Raw genomic sequence first — 27,059 nt, 5'->3', positions numbered from 1 at the left:
CGAGCTGTCGGCACAGAGCCCGACGCGGGGCTAGAACCCACGAGCCGTGAGATCATGACCCGAGCCGAAGTCGGACGCTCAACCGAACCGACTGAGCCACCCAGGTGCCTCCAAAATGTCTTTTGATGAATATTTGATGCCTTTGGGAATTTCCCAGGACAAAGCAAATTAAAAAAAAAAGATACAAGAACGTATAGAATCCCAGTTTTGTAAACAAAAGAAAACAGAGGGGAAAAAGATTCAGGGAAGGAGGGCCGCATCCTCAAGCCAGACTCCTCGCTATTCGGGTTTCTGGAGACCCACGTGCAGCTCAGGGGTCCCGTTGGCTAAATGGGGTCACAGGCTGGAGGGGTGACGGGGGTGGCAGGCGGCAGGGTGAGGACAGAGCATCCTGGTGCCGTGGAGCGTGGGAGACACAGGCTCTGGGGTGAACACAACTGAAGGCAAACATCTGAGCAGTGAGCGTACGAAGGACTGAGAACTTGAAAACGGGGCCCAGTTTCCCGACGTTCCGGGGACACCCCTCTGACAGCACTGTGCAGGCCTGGGCGCCGTGCCCAGCCTCTTCGGTGTCCCCGGTCAGCTCTGGGTACGGCGGCCCTGCACCCGGCCAGGCCTGGCCCCTCGCGGTTCCCCGTAAACAGGCCGCCCGCCTCCGTGCGCCTTTGTGGGCCGTCTCGGCTCAGCACACCCTTCTGAGGCAACAGCGGCCTGGGGGGCCGGGTGCTGCCCCCTGCGGAACCCTCCTTGGTTGCTCTGTGTCCAGGGGCCCTCCCTGGTTTGCCCTGTGCTGGGCTGGGACACCTGCCAACCACTGGTGACAGGACACCCAACAGGACGGGAGCGTCCTCAGGAAGGATGTTCTCTCTGCCTCTGCTCACAGCGGGGCTGGGGACGCGCCTGCTGAGAGAGTGAGCTTCTGGGACACGGTCATCGGACTGAGGTCAATTGGGGGGGCAGCTGGGCGCTGAAGTTCCAGGGCAACGCCCACGCCGTGTCCTTTGCCCCGGCAGTGGCCGCGTGTAGGTTTGGGAGCCGTTCCCCTCGCCCTGAAGGCACCGCGTCAGCCTGCCGGCTCGGCCACGGCCACCCACTCCACCCGCGGCACCGGAGCCTGGGCCACGAGCTCCACCACACCTCTAGGCCACGGCGGCCACGGCACCAGGCACCGCTCGAGGAGGCAGAGTGGTAGGGTGGGTCACCCGACTCAAAGTCGGGGGGTGGGGGTTGTCGGCACAGGGCAGGGGTGGGCGTGTGCGAGCTCGCCGAGGGGCCCCCCAGCCCCAGACTCCCGACAGGGGAAGTGACACAGGCGCGCCAGAAAACCTTCTGTAGATGTTTATTCTACTTCAAGTAACAAAACCTATGCAGTTCCGTGTTTTAATGTACAGTGATATAATACTTTGTAATATAAAATACAATTTACAGAAATTTCTATCAAGTAAACCTAAAGAAACACACTTGATTTTTACATTTGTGTATTTAAATTAGAAAAATGTGTTTTACATGTAAAAAACCCTTCGCATCGTAGGAGACGTTGGAACTTTCAGCACTCGGCTGCGGTGTCACCTGACGTTTGCTCTGGAATCCCAGTCCCTCCAAATCACTAAGTCCTCCGTGTTCTTACCATTTGTACGTTTGTGCTAGAAAGTGAAAAATCTGTAGTGATGTACGATGGAACAGACTCCAAAGAATGAATGAAATTCTCTCATTTTACACTTGCAAAAGTAAGTTTATGAAAATATAAAAAATTATCAAAGTGTATTTGTACAGTCAAATAAATTAGCAAGGTTTCCTCCCTCTCACGCTCCGGAAGTACCTGCAAATACGCCACAGAAGGCAGGCCGCCGTTTCAGCCAACAGCTTCCTGAGTTGTAGCTCTCTAACTACGATCACTGGTTTCCGTCCCAGACTTCACACAAGTACTGTTCTGCTTTCAATGACAAACTCTAAAATGCATCACCGGACAGTGTAACAGTCTGGAGCTGGTGCCCTTTCCCTGGGACACAGGAAGGACTGCTCAGAGGGTCGGGTTTCACAAACAAAATGTTCCTGATCGTTCAAGTCCAAGTAACCCCCCTCCCCCCACCCCCTTTTTAAAGTACACTTAATTGGCTTATCTTCTCACTTTCTTTAGGCTGGTAAAGGTTACACCTTTTTCAATAGATTGCTATTTAAAATGCAACAATTTCTACTTGGACAGATGTTGCTTTCAATCACGTTTTTGAAAAAAAATGTATAAAGTGATATATAAAAACTGAGCAAAACTAAGAAATGTTTTGTTTCCTGGTTGAAATTTGCAATTCAAATTTCTTTAGGACAAAAGGAAAATGCATTTGTGGGCTTTTGTGCATCTGACACCCCAGGGAGCGAGGAGAAAGCAGGCCACCCGCCCCCGAGCACTACACCTCCTGTGACACCTGTGACAACAGCTTCTGGAAACAGAAATACAGGTGAGAGGTCAGCGAAGGTATGGCTCTAGGGTCCACTGAAATTCCCTTAAAAGTTACGAGACTCAAGTTATTGGAAAAGATAACTTTATAATTTGAAAAAGCAATATGCTTCTGTAGACGCTTTCCCATTTCAGTGATTTTAAATGGAAATATTCAGTTCTTAGTTTTTTTTTTTTTAAAAGCAACAGAATTGTAAAGATGTGAAATTTTGTAAGAAACCACTATACACAAAATTACAGCAATCGTCGAAGTCCAGAACGTTCTATTCTGCATCGCAGTTCGTAGCTCTCTGCACACCCAGGCGCTCACCACGACCCGGCGCCGGCCCCGCGGGAGCGTTGCGCGGCCGGCGCTAGGTCTGGGTGGCGGGGGTGGCGGCCCGAGGCGCCTCGGCTTTGGGGTCCCGGGCGCCCTCCTTGCTTTTGCTGCGGTCCTTGCGCTCCCGGCCGTGCTCGCGGGTGCGGTCCCGGCCGCGCTCCCTGCTGCGAGACCTCTCCCGCTCCCGCCGGCGCTCCCGGTCCCGGTTCCGGCTGCGCTCCCGGCTCCGGCCCCATTCGGCCGCCCGCTCCGGCTCCCGCCCTCGGTCCCTGTCGGCGCCGCGCTCCCGACTCCGGTCCCACTCGCGGCCCGGGTCCTTGTCGCGGTGACGGCCCCGCTCGTGGCCCCGGTCCCAGTCCCGCTCCCGGCTCCAGCGCCGCCCCCGCTCCCGCCGACGCTCCTCCAGGGCCCTGCCCGGCCGGCTCTCCGGCGGCGCGGCCTCGGGCTCCTCCAGCGGCTTCTCTTTGGGCCCGGCTTCGAACCGCTCCCTCTGCCGCCCTTCAAAGGCCTGGCTTCTGTACTCGTGGCCCTTGCCCTCGCGGAAGTCGGCCTCGGGGCCCTGCACCGGCGCCTCGTCCCAGCGCTCCGGCCGGTGCGGCGGCGGGTGGCTGGGCAGCTCCAGCAGCGGCCTGGGGGCCGGCTTCAGCCCCGGGGCCGGCGGGCCCTGGAAGTGGAAGCGGGGCGGTGCGGGCTCGCTCTTCTCGGGGAAGGGCGCCGACCCCCTCGGCCCGCCGAACGGCAGGGGCGCTGGCGCCCGGGGGCCGGCGAATCTCGGGGGCGAGCTCACCCTCTGCTCCTCGAACTGCTGAGGCTGGATCCCCCTGGGCCCCGGCATGAAGTTTGGTGCCTGGGCTCTGGGTCCTTCAAACTGACCGGGATGCGGCCCCCTCGGGCCCACGAAGTGGCCGGGCGGGGGCCCTCTCTGACCTCCAAACTGAGAGGGAGGGGGACCTCCTCTGGGGCCCTTAAACTGTGACAGCAGAGGCCTCCTCTGGCCTCCGAACTGGAAAGGCGCCGTGCCTCTGCCCGCCATGAAGGGGGCTTGTTCTGGTCCCTCGAACTGAGAGGGGGGGCCGGCCATCTCGTCGTACGGGCCGTCCTGGAACTCCCTCTTCTCCCCGTGGGGGTCCTTTCGGTCTTCGAATTGGGGTGCTGCTCCCCTGGGCCCCCCAAGGTGGGAGGGGGAGGGGCCCCTGCTGTCCCCGTAGGGAGGGGGCCCGTGTGGCCCTGACAACAAGGAAGGAATGGGCCCCTTCTGAGCCCCGAACCTGGCTGGCGGAGGCCCCCGTGGCCCATCGCTATTGGAAACCATACTCTCCTCTGAGAAAGGAGGAACGGACCCCCTCGGTCCTGGGAAACTGGGGCCATGAAGCCCAGACGTTCCGAAAGCACGTGGTGCCGGTTCCCGCTGGCCCTGGGGCGCGGGCGGAGGGCCCCCCACCCTCTGTCCAGGTGCCGGGAGAGTGGCGGCCCCCTCGCCAGGTCTGCACTGCGGCTCCCTGTCTCCTTCAGGCTCGACGGTCGGGTGGTCACTTTTCTCGGCAAACTGAGCGTTCCTTGGATCCTCGTACTGGGACGAGCCGAGCGCTTTGTCCTGAGAGGCACCAGAGAAAGGGTCCCTCCCGCCGGCAGAGGGGAAGCTCTGGGCGTCGCCGTGCAAAGGGAAGCCGGGCTGAAAGGCGGCTGCGCCGGGGGGCGTGGGCAGCAGCACCTTGCGGGCAGGTCTGGAGCCCGCCGAGGGGGCGCCACCGTCCACGGGCGGCGGGACCGGGCTCGCGGGGGGGTGTTCGCGCTTGGGGCCGTCTGGCTTGGCCTGGGGGGCCGCCTCTGCACCCTCCTCCCGGGCCGCGGGCGGCCTGGAGCCGGCCTCACCCTCGCCGTGCTCTGTGGCCAGCCGCCGGGCCTGCCGGGGGTCCCGGTTCTGCCGCGGGTCGCAGCCGGGGCCGGGGCCCGCCCCCGCGGGGGCGCCGGGGAGTGCGGGCGGGCGGCACGCGACCTGCTGCTCCGGCGGGAACAGCTCGGCCTGGGGCAGGGACTTCGGGGGCGGCGACAGCAGCGCGTCGGCCACGGAGAAGTGCGCCATGGAGGCCCCCACGGCGGCCCTCTGCTGCCGGAGCGCGGCTTCCTGCTCCTCCACCTGCCTCCTCTGCTCCTCAATCTGCTTGTTGAGCTCTTCGATCATCTGCTGCTGCTCGACCAGGGAGGGGGCCGCTCCGGCGGCCGTGGGCTCGCCGGGCCTCTCGGCGGAGCCGCCCTTCCCGTCCGCACACATCCTGTTGGGCAGGTCGTCGATGGCCACCTTGGCCTCTTCCAAGATGGTCTCATCCTCCGGGTCATAGGCCACCTCCTCCCGCTCGGCCATCTCTGGGGCCTTGTCCCCATCGGGGCGCCTCCCGCGCTCGAGCTGAGCGTCACAGGCTCTGTCGGGCCCGTACTCCTCTTCGGGGTCATACGGTCTGTCATCTTCCTCGTCCTCCAGAGCTCTGTCTCTTGAGAACTGACCGAACTGCTGGACGATCGGGTCCAGTAAAGGCGCCGCGGGCAGCCCGCTGTCGGCCGTGGCTTTGGGGTCTTGGTGGGAGGCCGGTGTGGACCCCACGGGCTCTCTGGCAGGGGGGTCAAAGGACTTCTTCTTCCCAAAGAGCGTCTGCAGGATGTGTTCCAGGGGTGAGGCTGTCTTCGAGGTGGAGGGGTTGGCGGAGGGAGAGGCCACGGTGACGGCCGCAGTGGCGGGTGAGGACGCCGTGGTAGTGCTCGTGGCTCCTGGTTTGAGCGACGACAGGATTTTCAACACGGACGACGCCGCCGGGGCACTGGGTGGCTCGGGCAGAGGGGGCGGCGGGGGAGGAGTCCCTGGGGGTGTGGTGCTGCCGGCCACGTCCCCGGAGCAGACCTGGAGCTTGGGGGGTTTCCTCTCAGACTGCGGAGCTGCAGGCACTTTGGGATAGACAGAAACCTCGGTTTCTTCTTGGGTCTGAAGTCGGGTCCGCTTCTCCTCTACCTTATCTAATTCTCCAGCACTTGAAGGGCGTTTTATTCTCTGACAGATCACCAACCCGAGGATGATGTTGGGGCGCGGTGACTCAAGACCTGAAAAACAAAACATTCGTGCAGAGTTCAGAATTTAACGTCGGCCTTTATTCTCCAGACGTAAACCCTGTCAAGGGCAGTGATGGGGCACGTTTCAATAGGAAGGAGGAAGAAACTCGCTGGCAAAACACAATCGAGTGTTTGAACAGCTTATTGCAAACAAAAGACCCCGGGGCACACCGTCACCTCCGCCGTCCAGCCCCCACGTCACAGCCACAGAACCCAGGGCCCAGTTCATGAGTCAAGTCATCCCAATGAGCAGAGCCTACGTTACAGATTTAAAGATCAGATGTAATTAAAGCAATGGCATGACGGAGGAGGCCGGAGACGCCAGCGTGCAAACATCAGCATCTGCTGACCTATAAGAGATGAAGCATGTACGCACCAGAACTTTTTTTTTTTTTTTTAAACAAAATCTTAGCTTTGTTCTTTTACTTGCCTCTCACTACACATCAGAAAGGTAACAGCCCTTCCTGGAACTCACGCACTGCGCTACATAATTCAAGCTACACGTACGAGTACCGAAGGTTCCATCAGGGAGCAGTTCCACGGCTTGTTTGCAACGATCCCCTCAGCACGTGCCATTAGGGAAGGTCACCCAGCTGCTGGCGTCACAGTTACAGTTAATGGGAAAGACCAAGCTGAATGAAAGGGCTATGATAAACACCCTTGTAGGTTTTATTAGGGAATTCCGTTAACATCAACAAGGGCCAAGTCCTGCTCAGTCTCTGTGAACACGGGACAGGGTGCTTAAAGACAAGGGCGGGGTGTTCCGTGAAGAGCAGGCCGCATGGAAAAGTTCCTGGGCACAGGATGGTTCTTAAAAATACCCATTTCTTAAATAAAAAAGGCTTACTCCGTCCTAAACTGTGCGTTTTATCAAGGGTGTTAATAGTTCGGTAACCACACTCACAATAAGTCCAGAATACCAAAAGAGGGACGACAACAACAAAACCCTGCCACCCCAAGTCACAAAGCAGTAATTTTAGGGACAAATGACATACAAAGAACAAAAACTTATGTCACTAGCATATTTAAAATCAGATCGTATAAACTCAACTGATAACATCACCGTAGAATGTGGATGTTTATGCACGTGGTACGTATACGTTCTCGACTTACTAAAAATCAGTAGTTTCCCTATTCCTTTTGGTTTTAAAGATGATCACAAGTCACTTGAAATAGTTCTCTGTGGGTGCCATCATACAATTCTCAAACGTCTGTTAACCTCCCTAAATTCCGACAGAGATGGGTTGATAGGTTGAGCACTCGAGGGTTGGTGGATGGCCCGTCCAGCCTCTGAGGAAGAGTATCGGGGCGCCAGAGAGCTGGGGAACCCCAGCATCTGCGCAGACAGCATACTGAGACCCTCCTTCCCTCCCAGGTTGGGCCTCCTGCCTCATAGCTGATGTGCGAGAGCACAGATGTCCATTGAAGACATCCGCTCGTAACACACCAGGACCTCGCCATCACCTCAAGAGACATGGCTTCTAGAACGTCCTCTCCCTGCCCCCCCCCCCCCCAGCCCTCCAACAAAAGCTGTGTATCCAGGAAAGGGAAGAGCCAGGCAAAGGAGGGAACAGACTGGAAAATCAGGCAGCCCACACTGTGCCACATGGCAAACGTTTCTGCTCAGCAGACCTGAGGGTTAATCTATCAAGTTCATTTCCTAATTAACACGAGTTAAGGATAGCTTACAAGGGCACTCCTCTCACCGTAGCAGTTTACTGGACATCTGACTGCTTACTCAGACCCAGCCTGGGGTTTGGTCAATTGCTAACATGGCTATCTGGCCCTTCTGGACCGTGGGTCGGCTGCCAGCGGCCCCAGAGCCTGCAGACCTGCTCTGCGAGCCTGGCTCTCCCTGAAGAACCTGACACGAGAGCCACGGTGAAGGAATGCGCTCAGCCACGTGGGTGGGTGGGTGCGAGCCAGGGCCGGGGAGCCTTGGTGAGGGGGAAGTCCCCGGGACCTGTACTCCACGCAGGGAAAGCCCAACTGGGGCTTGTGGCTCGGGGTCAGGCCCCAGAGGTCAGTAAGCTGTGCATGGCAGGGAAGTCATGGTGTTAAATCCGGGGAGACTTGGGTCTCAGTCCCGGTGAAGCGTGCCTTCACAAGGGAAACTTACAACGGGTGAATATGCAGACTAGAGGGCGATCACTACACCCCTAACCTCGGCAGCCCTCTGCAGATTCCAGCCTCTGCTGTCCTATTCATCACGGGGGAAGACGGTTAAATCACTCAGCATTTACATTTGTTTTGAGAACAGCAAGCTCGCCAGGCACTGGCATCTAATTAAGTAGCTTTCAACTCTCGACCGGACTGCATCTGCACCTATCTGTAAACAGTCTAACGAGGATCGGTGTTAAGTTTTGAATTTCACCGAGACTTTATGCCTACGTCTGTTCTGAAGCAGTCGGATCTCATCACCCGATGCGTGTGTTCGTGTCATGGCTGCATTAGTATCTGAAGTGTAACTGGCACAGTATCTGAAGTGTAAACGGCAGTAACTGACGTTTGTGGAACAAACAGTAAAATTTGCTAATTTAGGGGCCTCGGAATCGACCTTTAGATCTTTACTGACGTGAGGGTGCGCCCCAGGTTCACCCAGGCTCCTGCTGCCACAAGGGGGGTGGCAGGCGAGGCAACAGGGGGCAAGATCAAACGGGTGCCCCCATCTGGGAGGCAGTAGGGGGCCGGCTCTCCTCCAGAATGCCCGTCGCCCAGCCAGGGCCCTCTGCAGGCCTGCCCGCTGCCGAGTGCTCCTCGGGAGAGGAGAGGGTGCGGTGGTGGTGACCACACTGGCTGCAGCCCAGGGCACAGGGCTGCTTCTCCGGTTTTGCCAAATTCCTCCCTTCATCCATCATTAGAAGCAGAGATGCCTACTTACCCCACCGCCCTTTGGAGGGTTGTTGTTAGGTTTGTAACTCGCAAAGCAGATGGAAACAGGCAACTAGGTGGGTGGGCGGGTGGGGTGTGCCGTCCCACCTCCAGAGGGGTGTCGATCGGGCTCAGCAGGGGCGTCGGCACCCACGCCCTCTAAAGTGCCAGGGCAATGGGTCTCCGGGGTGTGTTGCACGGAAAACAAGCCTGGTTGGCTTTATGCGGGCATCCCTGAGTGCTCTTGGTGGGTCTCTAGCCTCAGCCTCTGTGGCTAGACTCAGACCACCCGTACAGAAACAGTGGACCAACCCAGGGACAGGGGCATCTGCAAGGTCGTGTGCCAGCAGGTTTCTGACATGAGACCAAAACCAGGGCTTGTATCCAGGTGTGTCAGCAGCAGGGATGCCGGGGAAGGTGAAGGTGTGGGAAGCACATGCCTGTCCCCCCCGCCCCCCCCCCCCCCCCCGGACACATCATGGGACAAAACTTAGTTTTAATAAGCCATCTGAAAGCTCACTCCTTAACCCCGGAACTACGAAAGTAGTGCTTTTACTCCTAAATCTGGTACCCTACACCATTCGTTTTTTTTAAATGAAGACTCTCTTATGGTCTGAATCCATCAAGACAGAATTTTCACTCCTGCTAAGCAGAAACTACGTGGGAGTTAACAGGCCATGGTTCTTAAGTAGGACTGGTCCAGAAAGAGACTTGGCAAATACAGGGCAAGAGTATGTACCACCCCCAGCCCACTGCCACCACCACCACGCACACGCGCGCGCGCACACACACACACACACACACGCCTCCGTCTAAGTCTGACTCCCTGAGACCCGTACGAAGCCACGGGGCTTAGCACACGTTTCAGGTGAAAGGAGAGTGCTGTCCGTCTTCGTCCAGGCGCTCAGAGCAGCACGGCCCTGCACACCCTCAGCCGGGCTGCGCTCCCACGGCTGGGTGGCGTCGGCGCGTCCTCCGTCACGGCGGACCTGCGACAAGAGCTACAAACGGTTCAAATTCAAACAAACAGTGACCAGTTTCTACAAAATACTTTTATTGATTTCGAAGGAGAAAGAGCGATACATGGACTCAAGATCACGCTTGACTTTGAGGACAGTGTGAGCACAGCCACCGATTCACACCACACACACAGGAAAACCGAGGAATGCTTACCTGACAATCCTTCACCCCAGAGTTCCCAGCTAATTTAGAGAGCAGTGAAAATGAATACAGAAGCCGGCACCACGGCTTTACTCCAGGCAGACAGCCCTCGCCACTCAGCACCCGGGCAGGCGGTGTCCCTGCCGTCTATGGTGTGCGCCTCTTAGAAGCCCAAGGTCACCCAACAGGCGTCCCAGGCGCGAACCCGTGCCCTGGTTTCACTCGGGAGTGACGGGGCGCCCTGGCCTGGGTCCAGTCCTGTCGGGGTCACAGGGCACACACAAGACGCATGTCCAGCGTGTCCAGTCTTCCTTCCGTGTACAAGGCCTTGAGACGTGGAGAGCATCTGAGACCCACGTCCCCAGGGGAGAAGAGCCCTGTCAGCTCAGCTCGAGGCCACTTACATTAACGTCCCAAGTGGGAGACAGTCTGCTGGCTGAGGGAGACTCAGGCTTCCCAGGTGTCTTCTGAGATCACACTGTCAGGTGGTTAGAATGACACCGTGTGACAGAACGTGACAACCTGGCATTTCTGGGGGACGAGTCACACAAATATGCACGGACAGAAACGTCCTCAGGAGCCGAGCGCGCTCTGGCTGTGCTCTGAAATGCCGCGTGGACACTCGGTGTGTGGGCTGAGGACGGACCGCGTGTGGACACGCTTTCCGTGGGTCCGGTCAGGAGCGTGGAGCTGCGAAAACACGCAGCACTGGCCAAGGGACAGGCTCACATAGAGTCCCTGGGTCAGGACGTGGTTTAAGCACCCTCTGGTGCGAACAGCCAGAGTCTGGGGAGAATCCCACGTCACCGAAACCTACTGGGCTCCCGAGTGCGGGAGGCGAGGGCACCTGTGATTTTCTACAGGAATAAAAGGACTTTCCACAAATGGAGCTCCGGGAAGAGCGCTGGTCGCTCCTGTGGCACCCTCCCTACCTCCACCCTAAGCTCCTCTTCACACCCTCCCCCTGCTCACACAGCAGGCCCCTCACCCAGACTGGTGGCTCCCCCGAGCCGCGGCCCTGCGTCCCGCCGAGGCCTGCGCTTTGTGCCCTGCTCCCTAGCGGGAGCATTTACTGGGTATGTGACCTCAGGCCAGGGACAGCCGTGGGCAGGGCCGCGGCGGGAGTCAAGGGCGCCCCCGCCAGGCTGGGGGCAGTGCTGGCCGGACGGCAGGCTGTTCCGCTGAGGGACATCACTGCCGCCCTCCGACCAGCCTGTGCCGCGGAGGCCACTTCTGTGACCCAGGAGAAACGTTCCCGCGCCCAGCCCTGCAGATGCGTGCACACGGGACACACACACCAGGACCCACACCCAGGCTTCCAAGCACATGCGCACACACACGCACACACCCACCACGAGGCCGGGACACACGAGCATCCGCACCCAGAGAGTGCCAAGTCATGTTACGAACACACGAGGCAGGTCAGGTAGATGACCCGGCCTGGGGCCAAGGCTGTTTCGCTGCGGAAGCGGATCACATACGCACAGATATCAATGGTAGGCAATGGCATCAGGAGAATAAAAAACATATGCTGAATTAGGTCAGGTTGAGAAGCCCTTAAAACACAGCTCTTTCAGGGGGCTCTTCGGGTGGTGCTGTAGTTTTGGGAGGGCGGGTGGCCGATCCCCAAGTGTGTCGGGGTGCTCAGCGGGTCGGGCGAGAGGCCCCACCCAGCCTGCCCCACTTGTGCCCGTGCTGCCCCGGAATGTCCCGTGGGGCCCCGGCCTCTCCACCAGCTGGGTTGCACCCACTGCGACTCCAATGGAGGGTCTCCTCTCCCATCCGCTGCAAGGAACCCGTGCTCGCCTAGCCACGGAGCCCAGCTCCCCACACCCCTGCCCAGGCAGAGCCCCCACACAGGCCCCGTCCTGCTCATCCCACAGCAGAGTCTCAGGGAGGCTCATGCTCTGCGGACCCTGCAGCGGGGACAGCTTACTCTTGTTCAGAGGGAGGCTGGGCATCCTCCCCCCCCCCCCCCCCGCCCCCGCCCGCCCAGCTCTGCGGACACCTGTGTCTGTGTCAGCCAGGATCCCTACGCTTCCGCCACATTCTCCACACGAGCTCCTACACTGGCGACTGACCGGAGGTTCTCCACGGGGCCTGAGAGATCAGTTTCTTCGTCTTCGCCTCCAGGAGCACAGGACGGCGATCCAGGGAGCAGGCCAGCACACTTCACACAGCCGCTCGCCGAGAACCTCCACCAAGGTTCTTGCCGCCACCCGTCGTCGGGTGGCGTCTCTTCCCCCCACAGAGTGTGGGAGGGGACACCCTAAAGTACTTGGTTTTCATGTATTTGGCAGTGAGGTGACTCAATGGAGCGTGCCAGCAGACACGTGGCCCCGCGGTCACAGACACCCACCGCTACCGTCTGGGGCCTGCTTCTGACACGTAGGGACCTGGGCCGTGCGTGTGGCGTGGGAGGCACACTCTGGCCGAAGCAGCCCCGCGGGGCCCCGCTACGGTTTAGGTGGGGAGGGTCCGGCGCGTGGCTGTGGCGGGAGCGCCTGCCAGGACCGGTGACGGGGCCAAGGGTACGGAGGTGCCAGGTCCGGGCGGCGCCAGCAATGGCCCGGTGCTCGGCCGCTGCCTCCGGAACAAAGCACCTCAAAAAGAGCCCACCGTGCGTCAGGTACGGAGCCCTGCGGGCGTTCTCAATCCTTTGGGGACTTCATGGCCAAGGAGACACTTCAATGTGGGCGCCTTCTGCCAAGTGTGCGGCTAGTCACGTGCCCCTCCCAGACCGGGTGCCCCTTGGAATCGCCCTCAACCCCTTGACAAGTCTGAATCGTTGGGTGTTTTGCTTAAGACTAATTTGCAAGTAATCCTCCAAAAGCAGAACTTTGTAAGGAACGGACAGACAGAGCTGCTCTCCTGCGTCTCCTGGGAGGCAGGAGAGGAACCTGCCTGGCGCGTGCGCAGCTCTGAGCTGTCGGTAAAGCGCAAGCACCCGCGAGCCCACGTCAACGGTTACCTTCCTCTGCGGCTCTTCTGCGTTTCCATGGACCCGAGGCCACGACAGGGGTTTTCCCCTCTGCGAGCCACTTGCTAAGACAGTTCATGCCAACGGTGAGGGTATTTCCGGTGCACCCCACCATCCCCAGGACCCCAGAGGCCGAGTCCTATAGCTCAGCACGGCTTCACCTACATTCAGCGCTCTTGCTGCTACAAAGCCTGTGAGCAGCTCGGGAGGACGTGGCGTTGGCGGGAAAGGGACGTGTGGGATCAGGTGTCACCACTCAGAAAACTGGCGCTTACCTGGTCCCTCAAAGGGCAAGAGTTTGGATGGAATAGGGTCCTTGGCGCTCAGCGGGATCAGGTAGAGGTCCTTGACGTGCCTGCTGTTATTAGCTACGACACCGAAGCGGCCGCGGCTGCTAAAATAGGAGTAGAGAGAGATATAGGCCACCTCCTCCTCCTCGGTCGCGGGGTGGAAGCGGATGAGACACAGCTCCTGCGGCACAAACAGGACGAGAGCACGTTGGCCTGCGGTTACCGGAGAAGGCGTCCGCGCTCAGCCTGCACCTGAACCTCACCAGCAGTCTCACAGGAGAGGGACAAGAGCTCCCCGGACTTGGTTCCCACGGCCCTGCCGGCCCGCACGTTGGGACAAGTGCTAGGGACGACACGGTGTCCAGTATCAGGCTGCTGGACTCCAACCCTGGTCTCGGCAGGAATCTCAAGATCACGCCTATTCGTAGCCCCACGTCCTCGAAACAGCCCCTCTCGTGGTGTTCTCGCACCGACACATCATGTGCTGTGAGGACAGTGGTCCCGATCACCCGGCCGTGTGATCTACACGAGAGCCAGGAAGGCTCAAGGAGCCCAGAAGGTCTGGGCCCCGTGTGGAGCCTGAGGAGGAAGGCAGCCCTTTCCCCTGCACGCAGCCCAGCAGCAGCCGCGTCTCAGGGGCTCACGGCACCCAGGCCCCCCCCCCCCCCCCAGAGTCCAGGCCTCGAGCCCCAGCAGGGTCACCATAAAGCACCCGCTGGCTTCCTTGGTCACAGAAACAATGAGGAGACACGGCGCCTGTATTTCTAACACCGACCAGCACGCATTATTAAAATTACTTGTAGTAAGACTGCCATCACTGTATCACCCAAACACACTGTTATCCAGCTACAAACACAATTTTAAACGTTTACCTGGCAACGCTTAATAACTTATAGGCTGACATTTCAAGTACTGACCCATCAAGATAAAAAGCGAAAGAGAAAGTTGCATTTGAACACACACCTTCCTCCACAGGTGCAGAGATTAGACTAAAACAGGTACCTTAGACACAGAAGATTTGAGCTTGCCGACATAATCCCAGACCGTCCTGGGCGCGATCCTTCCACCAATGTGAATCGTGTCTGGCAGGTCCTAGACAAAACATACTTGGAGTAAATGACCGGTAAACCCACGGCATCCGGAGACACTGATGCAGTAATTTCGAGGCATCCAACTACCCGAGACTCAGGGGAACAACCATTCCAAAGGAAACGGTCATAACAGTGTTAGATGGTGCTTGGTTATCATCCAGGATTATGAGTCACCAAACATAAACGTGCTATGATGGCCTCCAGCCAAACAGGATTACGTTTTGCAAAACTCTTAGGTCATCTTTCGGGAACGTATGCGTACGGCAACGAGATACGATCCAGAACGACTTACTAGGCTACTTGCGGAGGTCGCACACCCTAGCGCTGTTCGCACTAAGTCTGTAAAAGCAGAGCTGTTGTGCGTGTTACTGCACAGCAACACTCACACGTGCCCGACCTCGCCTTCAGCTGGGAGCGCACGCCCTGGGTAAACGCCCTCACTGCACAAAGGGGGGGAAGACGATGGCGGCTTCGTCGTCGATGTCGGGATGCCTGACTGCTCATCTCAGTGCCTGCCACCGTCCAAACTGCTTAACCTGCTGACTCGTGACAGCGGGCTCTCCCGTGCCTCCCGTGCTTATGCGTCCGGACACGCTGCTGGAAGGCTGCCACCCTGGAGTCTACGTGGGGTCAGGGCGTCTACAGAAGACGCGTGCACGTACGCCTGTGCGCACACGCTCGCTCTCTCGCTCTCCCTCTCCCAGTTCTAACCTCGCTGAGATAGTCACAGCACCCTGAGACGGGATACGCCTTAGTGACAAATTTTGCTACACTCTGCATGTTAATGAATCCTTTCCAAATGGTGCTGAGTCGAGACAAAAAGAGGGTCGTATCTCCTTCCGGAGGGGACCTTGACTCGGAGAGGCTGTAAAACAAAATCAGAGGAGAGAGATACATCTTTCTTTCTGCACAAAAGTTTTCCAAGTATGGACATCTTCGGCAATTATTAACAGCAAGAGCAAACTCCTGCACGTTTTGGTAGTTTTTTTCAAATCAAGTACTTTCAACTGTGACGCATTCTGGTCAAGAAAAAATAAAATGAAGAGGCGACAAACCCGAATGACCACAAGATCACGTTTCGGGTTTTAAGAGCTGCAGGTTTAGAATAGCGAGCAGGCAGCCTATACGCAGGCCTCCTACTGCCCGTGCAAAGCACCCAAGCATGGCCGTATTCTAGGCACAGCGGACTGAGCTGAGAGCTTGGATCCCTCCCCTCTGCTCCTTCTGTTAACCCACAGGGAACGCAACTCATGGCTTGTCCAGACTCCACGTGTAGAGCGCACCTGACGCGCGGTGACGGTGGCACCGGCAGGAGGTATCTGGGCTCGGGGGACGAGGACGGCTTCGCCAGTATGGACTTGGGCACTGTCACCGAGGTCACGGCAGGCTTCAGGACCTCCTGTCGGGATTCCGCTGGGTGGGCGCCGTCAGGGCGGGCTGCTGCAGGGGTCGTGACTGTGCACGACCCGCCTGGCACGGTCCTGGGGTCTCGGCCAGACACCGTGACCGTGGTGAGCACTGGGCCCCCGCAGGTGGCCAGGCAGGAGGGGCCTTCCAGGGCAGAAGGCTCCGGGTGGCCGTCTCCCGGCGGCACAGGGAAATACTTTCTCTCCAAGTGTGTGTGCGAAGCAGCACTGTCCAGGTCTGGCTCGGAGGCACTTTCGGGCAGAGCTTCTGGAACTGCGTCATCAGCCGAGCTAAGAACTGGCTCAGAAGGAGCGGTGTCATACTTGGATCTTGACTCTTCCTTCTTAGAAGTGGACAGCTTTTGCTTTTTTGGAGCCGGTTCATCTTCCGATGACGGAACCTGACCTGAAGAACATGGGGAAGGCCTTCATGAGGAATCCCACACACTGGAGGGCACAGCTTGCCCACGAGTAGATGATTTCTTATGAAAAAGAAAAAGCCGTGAAGGTAGAGGCAGACACTACAACTTCAGAAAACCGCCCCAGTCTTCTAACTTGTTTCACGTGGGTCGGGTACGACTGCCATTAGGAGGACAGCGACTTCAAACAACAGCCAGTGAAGTCTCAGCTCCGAGGTTTCATGCCCCAAGCCACGCTCACCTGTACAAATTTTACAGTTCAGGTCGAACAGATGCGCCCGGTGCTGACTCGTGGTGTCTTTCAACATACTGCTGAAGATGTCAAGGAGGGGCGCGGCGCTCTGCTCGGGGACGGCTCGCACCGACTCCTGCTGCTCCTGCGGGGCGACGAGCGGACGCCTGAGCCCTTCCTGCCCATCCTGTGGCACCGGCACGGGACGGCGCGTGTGACGAAGGGCCGCCGGCACCGTGCCGGGCGATTCGGACACCAAAGCCCCTGGGAACGGAGGACTTTTACCCGACCCTCGCAAACCCCGGGAGCCCCAAACGCTTACGTCTGAATCGGACACGGGTGGCGAGTCCTCCATGTTGGGCACAGCGTCCCGTTTAATGGTGGTCTGTTTACTGTCACCGTGCTGCTTATTTCTGGACTCCATCGCCTGACACGAAAGGGACACAGAGCCTGAAGCCCTGCTCTGGAGGGCTCGCTCGAGCCTCGCCCAGCAGCCGCCCCCGGGGACCCAGGCCACCGGCGCTGAGCCCCCTCACCGGCTGGCACTCACAGGCTTTGTTGGCCGCTCCCTCCACGTGGACAGCTCTTTGGACACGAGTTCTTCTGGCTTCATCCTCACGAGTTTTGCCAAAGAGATCTCCTCACGCAGAACACGATGGAAGAGGCCCTGTAAACAAACACCCTTCGTTCACTCGTTTAAAAACACTTTGGCGTCCGCTTCTGAGACACTAGGGAGAATACGAGAAAAACTCAGCAGCGCGAGAACTTTCGCCAGAGGCCCGGCGGCAACAGGATGAAGGACTGAGCGCAGCAGGGGACCTGACCTCACCCGGCTCCCCAGCGGCCCACGAGGGTAAATGCCACGCTGTCCCCGACGGGCAGTGCCAGGTAGTGGCCCCTGGGGCCATGTCGCACTGACTCTGCTAAAAAGACCTCACCGAAAACAAAACCAACTCGAGAAGGTACGGGGTGGCTCGGTCGGTCGAGTGTCTGTCCGACTCTTGATGTCGGTTCAGGTCGTGATCTCATGGTTCATGAGATCGAGCCCCGCAATGGGTCCACGCTCACGGCACCAAGCCCTACTGGGGATTCTCTCTCTCCCCGCCCCCCTGTCCCCTGTCCACTCATGCTCTCTCTCAAAGTAAATACATAAACTTTAAAAAGAAAGCTAAAAAAAAAAAAAAGATTAGGAGTAAAGGTGGGAATCACCACCCCCCTCTACAGTGTTAACTACAGTGTGATGGGAGGTGAGAGTATGGGAGTCTGTTCCTGAACATCTGGAGAGAAGGCCAGAAGACGGTGAGCCTCAGAGGGCAGGAGCTGGGGGAAACCACACCAGGCGAATGGCCAATGCTTTCTGAGTGACTCCCGTTTCAACCTCACTGCGAGACACTGCCCCCCACGGCTGCCATCAGGACTCTGCCCCACTCCCTGAGTGAGAACAGCACCTGTCCAAGGGGGGAGCGCTGCAGGGCGTGCTTAGGACCCATTACTGCTCAAGGACACCCAGATCAGCAGGCTGACTCAACTGATGGAACAGTAACAAGGCAGAGAAAGTTGTCTGAAGCTCAAAGATGGAGACACCCGTATCTCTAAGATAAAGAATCTCAATATTACTCCGGAGCCAATGGAACAACAGAAACCATACAGCCACGTGTAGAGAACAATCTGGTGAAACGAGGACGGACTTCAGAGAACCAGCAAGAACCCCTGACTCCGACCCCAGGTTAGGCAGGGGAGGGAAGGACAAACGGGAATTCTCTATACCAACAAGGCGTGTCCTTCCGACTTCGACGGAAAGGACAGCTCTTCAGCGTGCTGTGTCTAGCTTTTCACTATGAAGTGTGGCTAAAAGAACCTGGAAAGCCAGAACGTTCCCACTCGGGTCATCTGCACACACCTGATTTTTGGGATCCTTGAGGTTGAACATGATGCTGCGGTATTTACTCTTGTAGCGATTGTCTGTAACTTGGAACAAGTTAAACAGCTCTTTCTCAATATGGAGGGCAATTTTTCCTACTTCGTTTTCCGTCATGATCAGGTCATCACTGTCGTTGACTCTAGGAACAGGAAGAGAAGAGCTGCATAAATCCCACCTGTGCCTGGTCTCGAAGGGTGGAAATGTGAAAACGACCAGGCCGAACCCACTTCGACAGCAAGAAATCAAGCAGGACAGCCCACCTTTTCCACAAAATCTCCTTCAAGGAGCGTCTTATGTTCTGCCGTATCTGTGAATTTGGCTGTGACAGGGCAGGGCTCGAGGTCCCCAGGCGTCCTGGGGCTGGAGGAGCCAAGGGGCCGGAGGTGGCCACCGGCTTCCTGAGGGCCCCCGCCAATGCGGCAGAGCCCGGTGACTTTTTGGAAGCGGACGTGGCAGTCCCAGGCGCCAGCCTGGCCTGCTTGGTGGTGGGGGCGCCACCTGGCGGGGCAGCCGAGAGCCACGGCCTCTTGGGTATGGTGCCCTTGAAGCCCGATGGCGACTTCTTGCTGGCCACTTTGGCTGCTGCTGCGTTTGCAAAGGGAGGGGACTTCTTCGGCAGGAGGTTTCTGGGTGAAGGTTGTTTGCCGCCTGCTGAGGAGCCCGGAGGGGCCATCTTCTTCGGCCCAACAGCCACCACTGCGGTCTTCTCCTCCACACGCCTGTCCTCCTTCATGGCTGCAAGTGAGACATGAACACGCTCAGTGAGGCAGGGAGAAGGTGGCTGTGCGGTCACCCGACTCAAAAAGCACGCTCGCCCCGGAACCAGCACAGTTTACCGCGCGTTACTCCGGGACGGCAACTTAAAATCAGGAAGTTCACGAGTGTTAGTTAGGGGTTGCCAGCAATATTTGTAAGTGGCCACGCCATATTTCAGAAAATAATGTTTTGCTATCTTATTATGTTATACCTTTCACTTCAAGCAACAAACCTGAGTTTCCAAAGTCTTAATTTAAATCACTAACTTGAAAATTGAATGACAAATTTTGCAGGATCAGAAAAAGATTCAGAAGAACACTTTCACAGACAAGTGTAATGTTTTTGTGAACCTGAGTGTAGAAATCAGACAGACGCGTTGTCTGTAAACGCACGTTCGCCGGCCCTTGGGCTACGGTAGGGCGAGCTGCACTGCTGGGGGCCGCACCGCACACGGGTGTCCCCACCCCCCCCCCCCCCAATCTGGACAGCAGTCAAGGGCAAAGGAGGGCATCAGTGCAAGAGGGAAAGCTGAGGGGACCCACAGCACAGGGAAGGTCAGCCGCTCCACGTGCAAAGAGAGGCGGTGTGACAGATGTCCCCACGGTCTTCTGCTTGTACCCCATTATGGGGCAGGACGCTAAATTAGCACTTTTGATCCAAACAAGGGCTGTGGTCGAAAGCTAAAATAATGTGGAAAGTTCCTCACTTGCACACAAATCTTTACGTGATGCTGGCACATGTCGGTGGGGGAGAGAAAGGACGGAAAGGACCGATGGTCTCGATTGTGATCAGACCGTCAGGGTGAAGGTGTGAGGGAAACAAAAGGGAGGCGGTTCTGGGCCAGTGTCGCAGCCCCTCCAGGGACACAGCTGCTCGGGGAGCAGCGCAAGCAGGAAGGTCATGGACGGCCCCTGGTGGGTGCAGTGTGGAGTGACAGACAGGGGTCTGGAGGAGCCAAATGGCCAGGATACCGCGTGGGGATGCTGTCGAGGGTGGCGGTTAAGTCACTCAAGGGACCACCGAAGAAACTGCCTCTCAGACACTAAAATGGGGGGGTGGGGGTGGCTTCGACATATGCTCCAGCGATCTTCAGTCACCCGTCCGCCACCGCTGCTTCTCTTAACTGTTCTAAGGCATGAGGGAAAAAGTCTCCGGTGAGGGAAGAGGGGACCCAACCTGCAGACGAGGCCCTCGGGCAGCCGCAGGTCCCGGCCATGTGGGCAGAGGGCCAGTGCGCTGCTCTCACGGGCCTCCTCCCTGCAGCAGCCGACAGGGCCGGTGCAGCAGTGGGAACTGGAGGGCCTGGGACCTCAACTTCTCCGCTTTATAAACAAAACTTCCGGATCCTACCGAGTCTGTATCCAAGTGCTGCACGAATCCAAATCTCAGGCCAGCCAGCCTCCCAAGTACTTGGCCACCGGGTTTGTCAACTCAGACTCCGCAGCCAGTATTTTCACCTCACAGAGCCTCCCGCCCACCCTGCCCAAGGTGGCCTGTGCACCACCCCCACCCCACCTGTCATCACCTGTGCCCACCGTCACCAACGGCCACCCCCGTAAATGTCTCATGCCCTCGGGATCTGGACTTTTCAAGAAAGCACGCGGAAACGATGACTTCTTGCAAAGTAAGAAGCAGGCACATAATGGGGACGAGATAACATTTCTCCAGCCCCATCACATCATGTTCACAGACCTCAGGGGTCCCGGACCTCAACACTCAGACAGATTTTCAGCAACTCAGATTTGGCCACAAGGTCCACCTTGCTGGTGGTGGTGGTGGTGGTGGTGGTGGGGGCTGCTAGTTTGGGGTGAAATCAGTTGGACGGCCCCTTTTCTTGCAGGAAGCAGGGGGCAAGAGAAGAGCGGCCCAGCAAGGACAGGGATAGAAGCAAGGCCCCCAGCACACGGACCTTGAGCAGAGGCAGGCAGCTGGCCGCCAGCAGCCGTCATGACAACTGAGGCCCAGAACTGGTTCTGTCACTGCCTTTCATGAAGACAAACTCTGCCAAGACCACTTTAGGAGCGCACTTAGAAAGCTGGCCTAGGGCACTTCCAGACACCCTGGGAAGGCTGGTCGCGTACAGGACACCTGTGTGATGGCACCAGAAGCCAATCTAGTCACTTGACATTTGAGTGGCTGCATTTCACTTAAGGTGAAAAACTGGAACTCTCAAAACGCGTACTTCAGGGGCACCTGGGTGGCTCGGTGGTTAAGCGTCCCACTTCAGCTCAGGTCATGATCTCACGGTTCGTGAGTTCAGGCCCCCACGTCGGGCTGTGTGCTCCAGGCTGAGAGCCCGGAGCCTGATTCGGATTCTGTGTCTCCCTCTCTCTCTGCTCCTCCCCTGTTCTCACTCTCTCTCAAAAATAAACATAAAAATTTTTTTTTTAAATAAAAAAATAAAACGCTTACTCCAAAGTGTCCCGGTCAGAACCTAAAATCAATACTTCCACTTGTCTGACCTGTTTTCTCATTCAGCAAAACGCCAAGTCAACATCATTTTTAGGACATTCCCAATACGTAGGATTAAAGTGACCTATTACCCAAGAACGCTTCGGTGGTAAATGAACACAATCTATTTAAAAAGCAGAGGGTGGCTTTCCTTGTTCACCATGCTGCTATTTTATAGAACCGGTTGCTACCTCTTTAAGATCAGCTCCTGTCATCCCTCATCTGGGCTTGAGGGAGTATATAAAGAGGTATGACAATTAGATAAAAAAGCAGATTATTAGCACGACGTTCTGAAACTGATGGGGACGCCACCAGTGCATCGGACATGCCCATCTTCCACTCTGACAGGCTGAAAACGTCCACCATGCTTCTATCCGGCAAGCGCGGCAGACCCCGCTGCATTTGGTCCCCCTGACAGCTGGGCCCGCGTTGGCTGCTGCCGGAGTGACTGGCCCTGCACGGCACCGGAATGCTGTCGCAGTGAGAGAATCTCTATTTTTGAGCAGAGCTAAAATCAAGTTTGCAGACTCTTTATCCAGATTCACTAAATGTAGGATGCTGTGTATAAGTTTCCAGAAGAGCAAGGAATAACTATACAGCCAACCAAAAAAACGTTATTCTAGACAGCCACCCAAGGGCAGCTTCAGGGGACCGTCGATTGGCCCCAAGCACTGAAGGACGCTCCAGTCCGCCAAGGCGAAGTGCCTGCACTCCCTGCCGGAGGCTGCCCGGCCTACTGGAGGGAGACCGCCCGCCGGGAGCATGCCGAGCCTGTGCCACTCTGGCAGCGAAGGCTCCCTCAATGCCCACACCCTGGGGCCCGCTCGCGGGGAACGCCGGGCCAGGCAGGACTTAAGGGGCTCGCCGGGACTCTAGCAGCCAGAGGAAGGGCCGCTCCCGAGGGGTCAGGCCATCAGCCCAGATGGAGCGGTTTCTGCCAGATCGGGCCGCTTGTTGGTGACAGACATGAGCGCTTTCGGGGCAAAGCCTAGCAAGAGGGCACGGCAGGCCAGGCCAGTGTGCACGCCCGGATCGGAGCCTGTCACAGTGCCAGGCGGCAGTGGTGCCACGGCATCGCTGGCCACTGGGTGGCACTGGCGGGCCTCAGCGGAGTCGGGAGCCCCGGGCTGCAGCAGAGAAGTGGCAGCCGCTCAGGTGAAGCTCCCGCCCCGCACGGCCCGGCGGCCCCAGACACGTCTAGGGACTGCCCTTCACGGGAACCGGTGACAAACCCTCAGTGCGGCTGCAAATCGCTCTAAAGCTTTTGTGCTTCTGGTCCTGCCCGAACTAGTACCAGTTTACCCTAAAAACTCCCCAAGATGAAACTCCGGCACACCCGCCTCGGGTGACCCGCTATAAAAGCCAAAGAAAGAAAACAGTGCTTCAGGGCGTTAGGCGCCAGGCGGGCTCCACGGTGCAGGTAGGTCCCCCAAGGCCCCAAGTGAGAGACCACGTGCCCCTCGCAGACCCGCCCACTGGCTCAGGATCCCAGCCCCTGTTCCCACCCCGCCGGCCCCAATTGTGCCCCTCAGCTGAGAGCCAGGCCACCCTGCCCCGTGGGCTCCACCACAGGAAGGGAAGGCACAGGGCCGGGAGGGCCGGGCGGCCCCGTGTTTCCCACCTGACGGCCAGGACTTATCCTGGTACGAAAAGTGAAGTGAACCAGAGCAAGACAAAACCAGTTTGCTCTTGTGCCTTTGCTTAAACGCTTGAAAGTGCATTTTTCTTCGAGAAGCACAATAAAGTACCAACTTGCTTTTCTATCAGAAAGCACGTATCACCTCCCGATGAACACTCAAGCAAGAGTAAGCTGCACCCCGATGCTGCTCGGACTAGACACCATCTTCAGGAGGTCATTATGAAGACCCCCAGATTGTCACGGTCAGGGCTTCACAAGGCTTTTCTTACTGACGTCCCATATTCGAGTGACTTCCGCCTTAAGAGAGAGGCGCACAGAACTCTGCGAGAAACTTGCGGAATACGCCTGGAAGGAAGTCACTCTCCCTCATTTTAAGTTTCACGTCCAGTACTTTGAAAATCAACCCCGAAGCTCCTTCATATTGGATGGGTAATCCAGAAAAGAACCAGTGACTATCCTCCAACGTGAGCCACTTGGAAGAGACGGGACCATGGTCTCGTGGGGAGATGGGCGCCTCGCCCTTCCTGACGATATAGCTGTCATCGGGGGAGTGGCACACGGCCAATGCAGGACTGGACACAGGGCCCGAGGCTCCCGTGGGACTCAGAGCTCTGAACTGGCTGACAGGCATGACCGCAGCTCCCACCAGGGGTGATCATAAGCAGGATCATCTGTGCCCAAATGGTTTACTAGTTCACCCAACGCACTAGGGGCCTGAGCCACATTAGGAGAGCCCGCTGACCTTTCTCTGTCCATCCCTTGTCCCAAAGGGCCCCGCTGAGCAGAAACCACCAGGCTGCTGGCCCCGTGCAGACCGGAGTCAGGGCCCTGCCGCAGTTACCTCTGTGTGCTCCTGGCTGAGCTTCTCCAGGCTCTCGCCACTAGTAGAGGGCCCAGCCTTCTCTCAGCAAAGCTTCTTCGGTTTACTGAAGCAAAGAATACAGCTATGTGCACAGGGACGCATCGCACACATATAATCAAGAACGTCCTACTTTATGCAGACAGCCCTGAAATCCCTGTGCTGCACTGGTGGGACTACAGCAGCGCCGTCGAAGGGACCCGTGACTCCGGGACACCGAGGCCCGCCGACGGACTCTCCTGCAGCCTGTCTTTACGTAACAGAGCAGGTTCGCAGCTCCCCAAAGTCACTGGCCTGAGTGAGGCCTACCCTGCTGGAAACTTCCGGCACCCCCCACCTGCCAGGGACTGTAGCACAACTAAGGGGGCGGCACTGGGAGCTACAGAAGGTTTCCTCTTGAGTGTTAAGAGGTTCACAGGCATGTGAAACCTTTCCCTGACCTGTCTTGTTAGTTTTAAGCTTGTAAAAAGTAAAACTGCTTAAAATGCGAGAAGACTATCATCTGAGAACTCAGAAAACTCCAGCTACATGGTAACGTTAAAGTCTCGCCAAGCTAAATCTTTTATCAGTACAAGTTTTGGTTTTTCCTCTAATTGGTTCAGATGTACCAGGTCTCATTGGTCTCCAACCACATTTTATTGCCAGGGACCATTCTGGAACGGACTAATAAAAATGGCTCCCGCAACTGGCAGAACCCAAGGATTTCCATTTCTACAAAGTATTCCTGGGTCCTAGTGCCCCCCCCCATATTTGTTATAGGAAATTTAGGGCTCCTAAGCACGCCTCCGGAGCCCACACCCCTAGTTATCCTCGTGAAAATCCACGTTCTCCTTGATCCATTTCGTAAGCAGGTGGACAGTGAGGTGTGCCCGGCACTTAGTGAGGAGACGCTTCTATCTGTGTGAGCGGTTTTAAGACATCTGAGCTTGGGTGGAGAGGTTGCTAGGGTGTCCATTCTACTTCTCAACTAGATGAAACCGCAGAAGTCCCATTTTCCAGTCAAAATCTGTTCAGAACCCCAGTGTTTGAAGTCCCCTAATGAGCCCACATAGGGGATCCAAGGTACCAGGAATGGTGCATATGGGTATCAGAATTCCACTTCACTTCTGAACTCTGATAAATCAGGGGCATCTTAGAAAAAAGTTTTCAGCCCTCTTCATGCCTTAACAGGAGGTTGACCCAACAGTGAAAAAGAACAGAAAAAAATAAGGTTATCAAAACAAAGGAGTACCATGACTTGAGTGAAGAAATAAAGTGGCAATTGCTTCTAGAAGTTAAAGAAACTGTACAGAAATCCTCAAAAAGAAAACGAGTCAGAGGAACAATGGTATGTGAATTGCATCACCCCTGCTGATGTTTCTGTGAGAAGCAGGAAGAGCTTCTGAGTCCTTCCCTGTTTGATGGGAGGTCTCCCTGCACCCATGTTCACGGCTGCCCCACACCCACAACCCAAGGTCAGCACCAACGGCCTGGGAAGGAGAGGGAAGCCCGGGGCACCTCCGGGGTCAGAGTGTCGTTCCCTCAACAGTAGGCAAGACAGGTTGGGTGGCAATTTGCCCACAGACTTGACACGTACCCAGGTCGTGGGAATGCCTCCTCCTAACCACTGTCCCAACGCCAGCTGGACCCTGACCCAGGAGAGCACTCTGCGGCCAGCCAGAAAGGGGTGGTCCCCGTGGGGACGCAGGGTTCTGCTGTGTGTGCGCACGCTGCCTGCGACCCCAACTGTGAGGTGATAGTTTGGGTGGAGAGAGGCAGAGACACAACTGCTACTCACCGAGACCGAAGTCGGGTATTTTACTAATGACCGGAAGATGACATTTCTGGCGCAACAAAAAGGGATGAGAAGCAACTAGCTCAAAAATGTGTCCCTTACGCATTCCATAAATGGCGGCTATCCATCAGCTTTAATTTTGAGATGTGAGTGTGCTGAGAAAGGCCAGCAGTCACTCATCTGTCCCCTGTCAGCTGAAGCAGCTCGGGCCTCAGCGGGGGGGCTTGATGTGCAGAGGAAGCAGGCAGAGGTGAGAGGGGCAGAGAAGTAGAGGTGAGAGAGGCAGAGCAGCAGGTGGAGGTGAGAGGGGCAGAGCAGGGGGCCTCCTCCTGGACTCCCTACCCCGTGTGCCCACCGTCCTCGCCCAGCACTCCTCCACCCCCACCCCCACGCGCACAGGGAGCCTCACGGCAGCTTTTCCAGGTCTGGTCGACAGAGATGGAACTGTACTGCAGCCGGCCAGGGCTTCCGGGGTGACTCCCGGTTTCCTTTGTCCTGTCACGTGCCTGTGACCAACTCTGAGCACTGTGGCACAGTGTTCCAAAGTGAACTGCTCCTGCACCGCGCCCCCCCCCCCCCCCGCCCCCAGTATTCATCCGTGATGCTCAGTGATGCTCATTTGCGGGGACGTGCGTGAGGTCTGTAAAAGTGCTATTCTGCTGAAAATCTGAGACCGGTCGCGAGCAACGAAGTTCTCAGCTCAACAACCTAAGGTGTATCAGAGACTCATTTTAACACAGCAATGGGTTAATCCTGTAATTTAATAGCTCACTCCTAACTCCCCCTCCCCACCCACCTAGTACTGCCTTGTAATTCCATAGGTCTCAGGTCACTTACATTCTCCGAGTGAGTAGTTACACATTCCCGACCACACGGGCTCTAGCAATGACCTACAGGAGCACCCAGCTCCTGCGCTCAGGAGAATGCAGCACGCAGTCTACGCTCTTGGAATTTAAGACTACTCAGTATTTTGGAATTTTTGTAAGAAGCACAAAACAATATAAAAGAACATAAATTAAAATGGAACAAAAAGAATCTTAATAATGGAGTACACTGCGCCCTATGGATCAATTTAAGTTTCCAGAACTTTGGAGCGCCTGACTGAGAAATGAGCGAACAGAAAGGACCCCACTGCACGCTCTGGCCCAGGGCGCCTGTCCGAGGCTGAGGGCCCCACCCGACAGCGCACGCCCCCGGAGAGGAGTCGGGCACCAGGGAGCGCGGCGCTCCCCCTCCACCGGGGGCGCTGCTCCAAGGGTCAGGCCGCACGCTCACTTACCTTAGAGCATATGGAGCAGCGGTAAACAGCCTTCAAAGCTGGAGTGTGTGTGTGTAGTAT

At 57.1% G+C, this 27,059-nt stretch overlaps 1 protein-coding gene and 1 long non-coding RNA gene across 6 annotated transcripts in view; one reads left to right on the top strand and one right to left on the bottom strand.

The window, feature by feature from the left end:
* Positions 1-1,322: 1,322 nt before the first annotated feature.
* The window catches only part of DIDO1 (death inducer-obliterator 1), a 50,670-nt gene continuing 24,933 nt past the window's right edge, over positions 1,323-27,059 (bottom strand). For all 5 annotated transcript variants that reach the window (XM_027046581.2, XM_027046582.2, XM_027046579.2 and 2 more), the window contains 10 exons: positions 18,502-18,976; positions 18,221-18,380; positions 16,871-16,987; positions 16,643-16,747; positions 16,330-16,465; positions 15,547-16,075; positions 14,975-15,128; positions 14,175-14,264; positions 13,158-13,353; positions 1,323-5,861 (listed from right to left, as the gene is read on the bottom strand). In XM_027046581.2, coding sequence (XP_026902382.2) covers positions 2,806-5,861; positions 13,158-13,353; positions 14,175-14,264; positions 14,975-15,128; positions 15,547-16,075; positions 16,330-16,465; positions 16,643-16,747; positions 16,871-16,987; positions 18,221-18,380; positions 18,502-18,976 — 5,018 coding nt within the window. In that variant the 3' untranslated portion in view covers positions 1,323-2,805. The remainder of the gene's footprint in view (positions 5,862-13,157; positions 13,354-14,174; positions 14,265-14,974; positions 15,129-15,546; positions 16,076-16,329; positions 16,466-16,642; positions 16,748-16,870; positions 16,988-18,220; positions 18,381-18,501; positions 18,977-27,059) is intronic.
* Positions 1,591-7,153, top strand: LOC113595716 (uncharacterized). Its single transcript, XR_003416291.2, has 3 exons — positions 1,591-1,727; positions 2,319-2,453; positions 5,819-7,153. It is a non-coding gene; the product is annotated as an uncharacterized LOC113595716 (long non-coding RNA).

The sequence above is a fragment of the Acinonyx jubatus genome, chromosome A3 (genome assembly GCF_027475565.1).
Source record: "Acinonyx jubatus isolate Ajub_Pintada_27869175 chromosome A3, VMU_Ajub_asm_v1.0, whole genome shotgun sequence".
Lineage (NCBI taxonomy): Eukaryota > Metazoa > Chordata > Mammalia > Carnivora > Felidae > Acinonyx > Acinonyx jubatus.
This window is presented reverse-complemented; position numbering and strand designations above follow the sequence as displayed.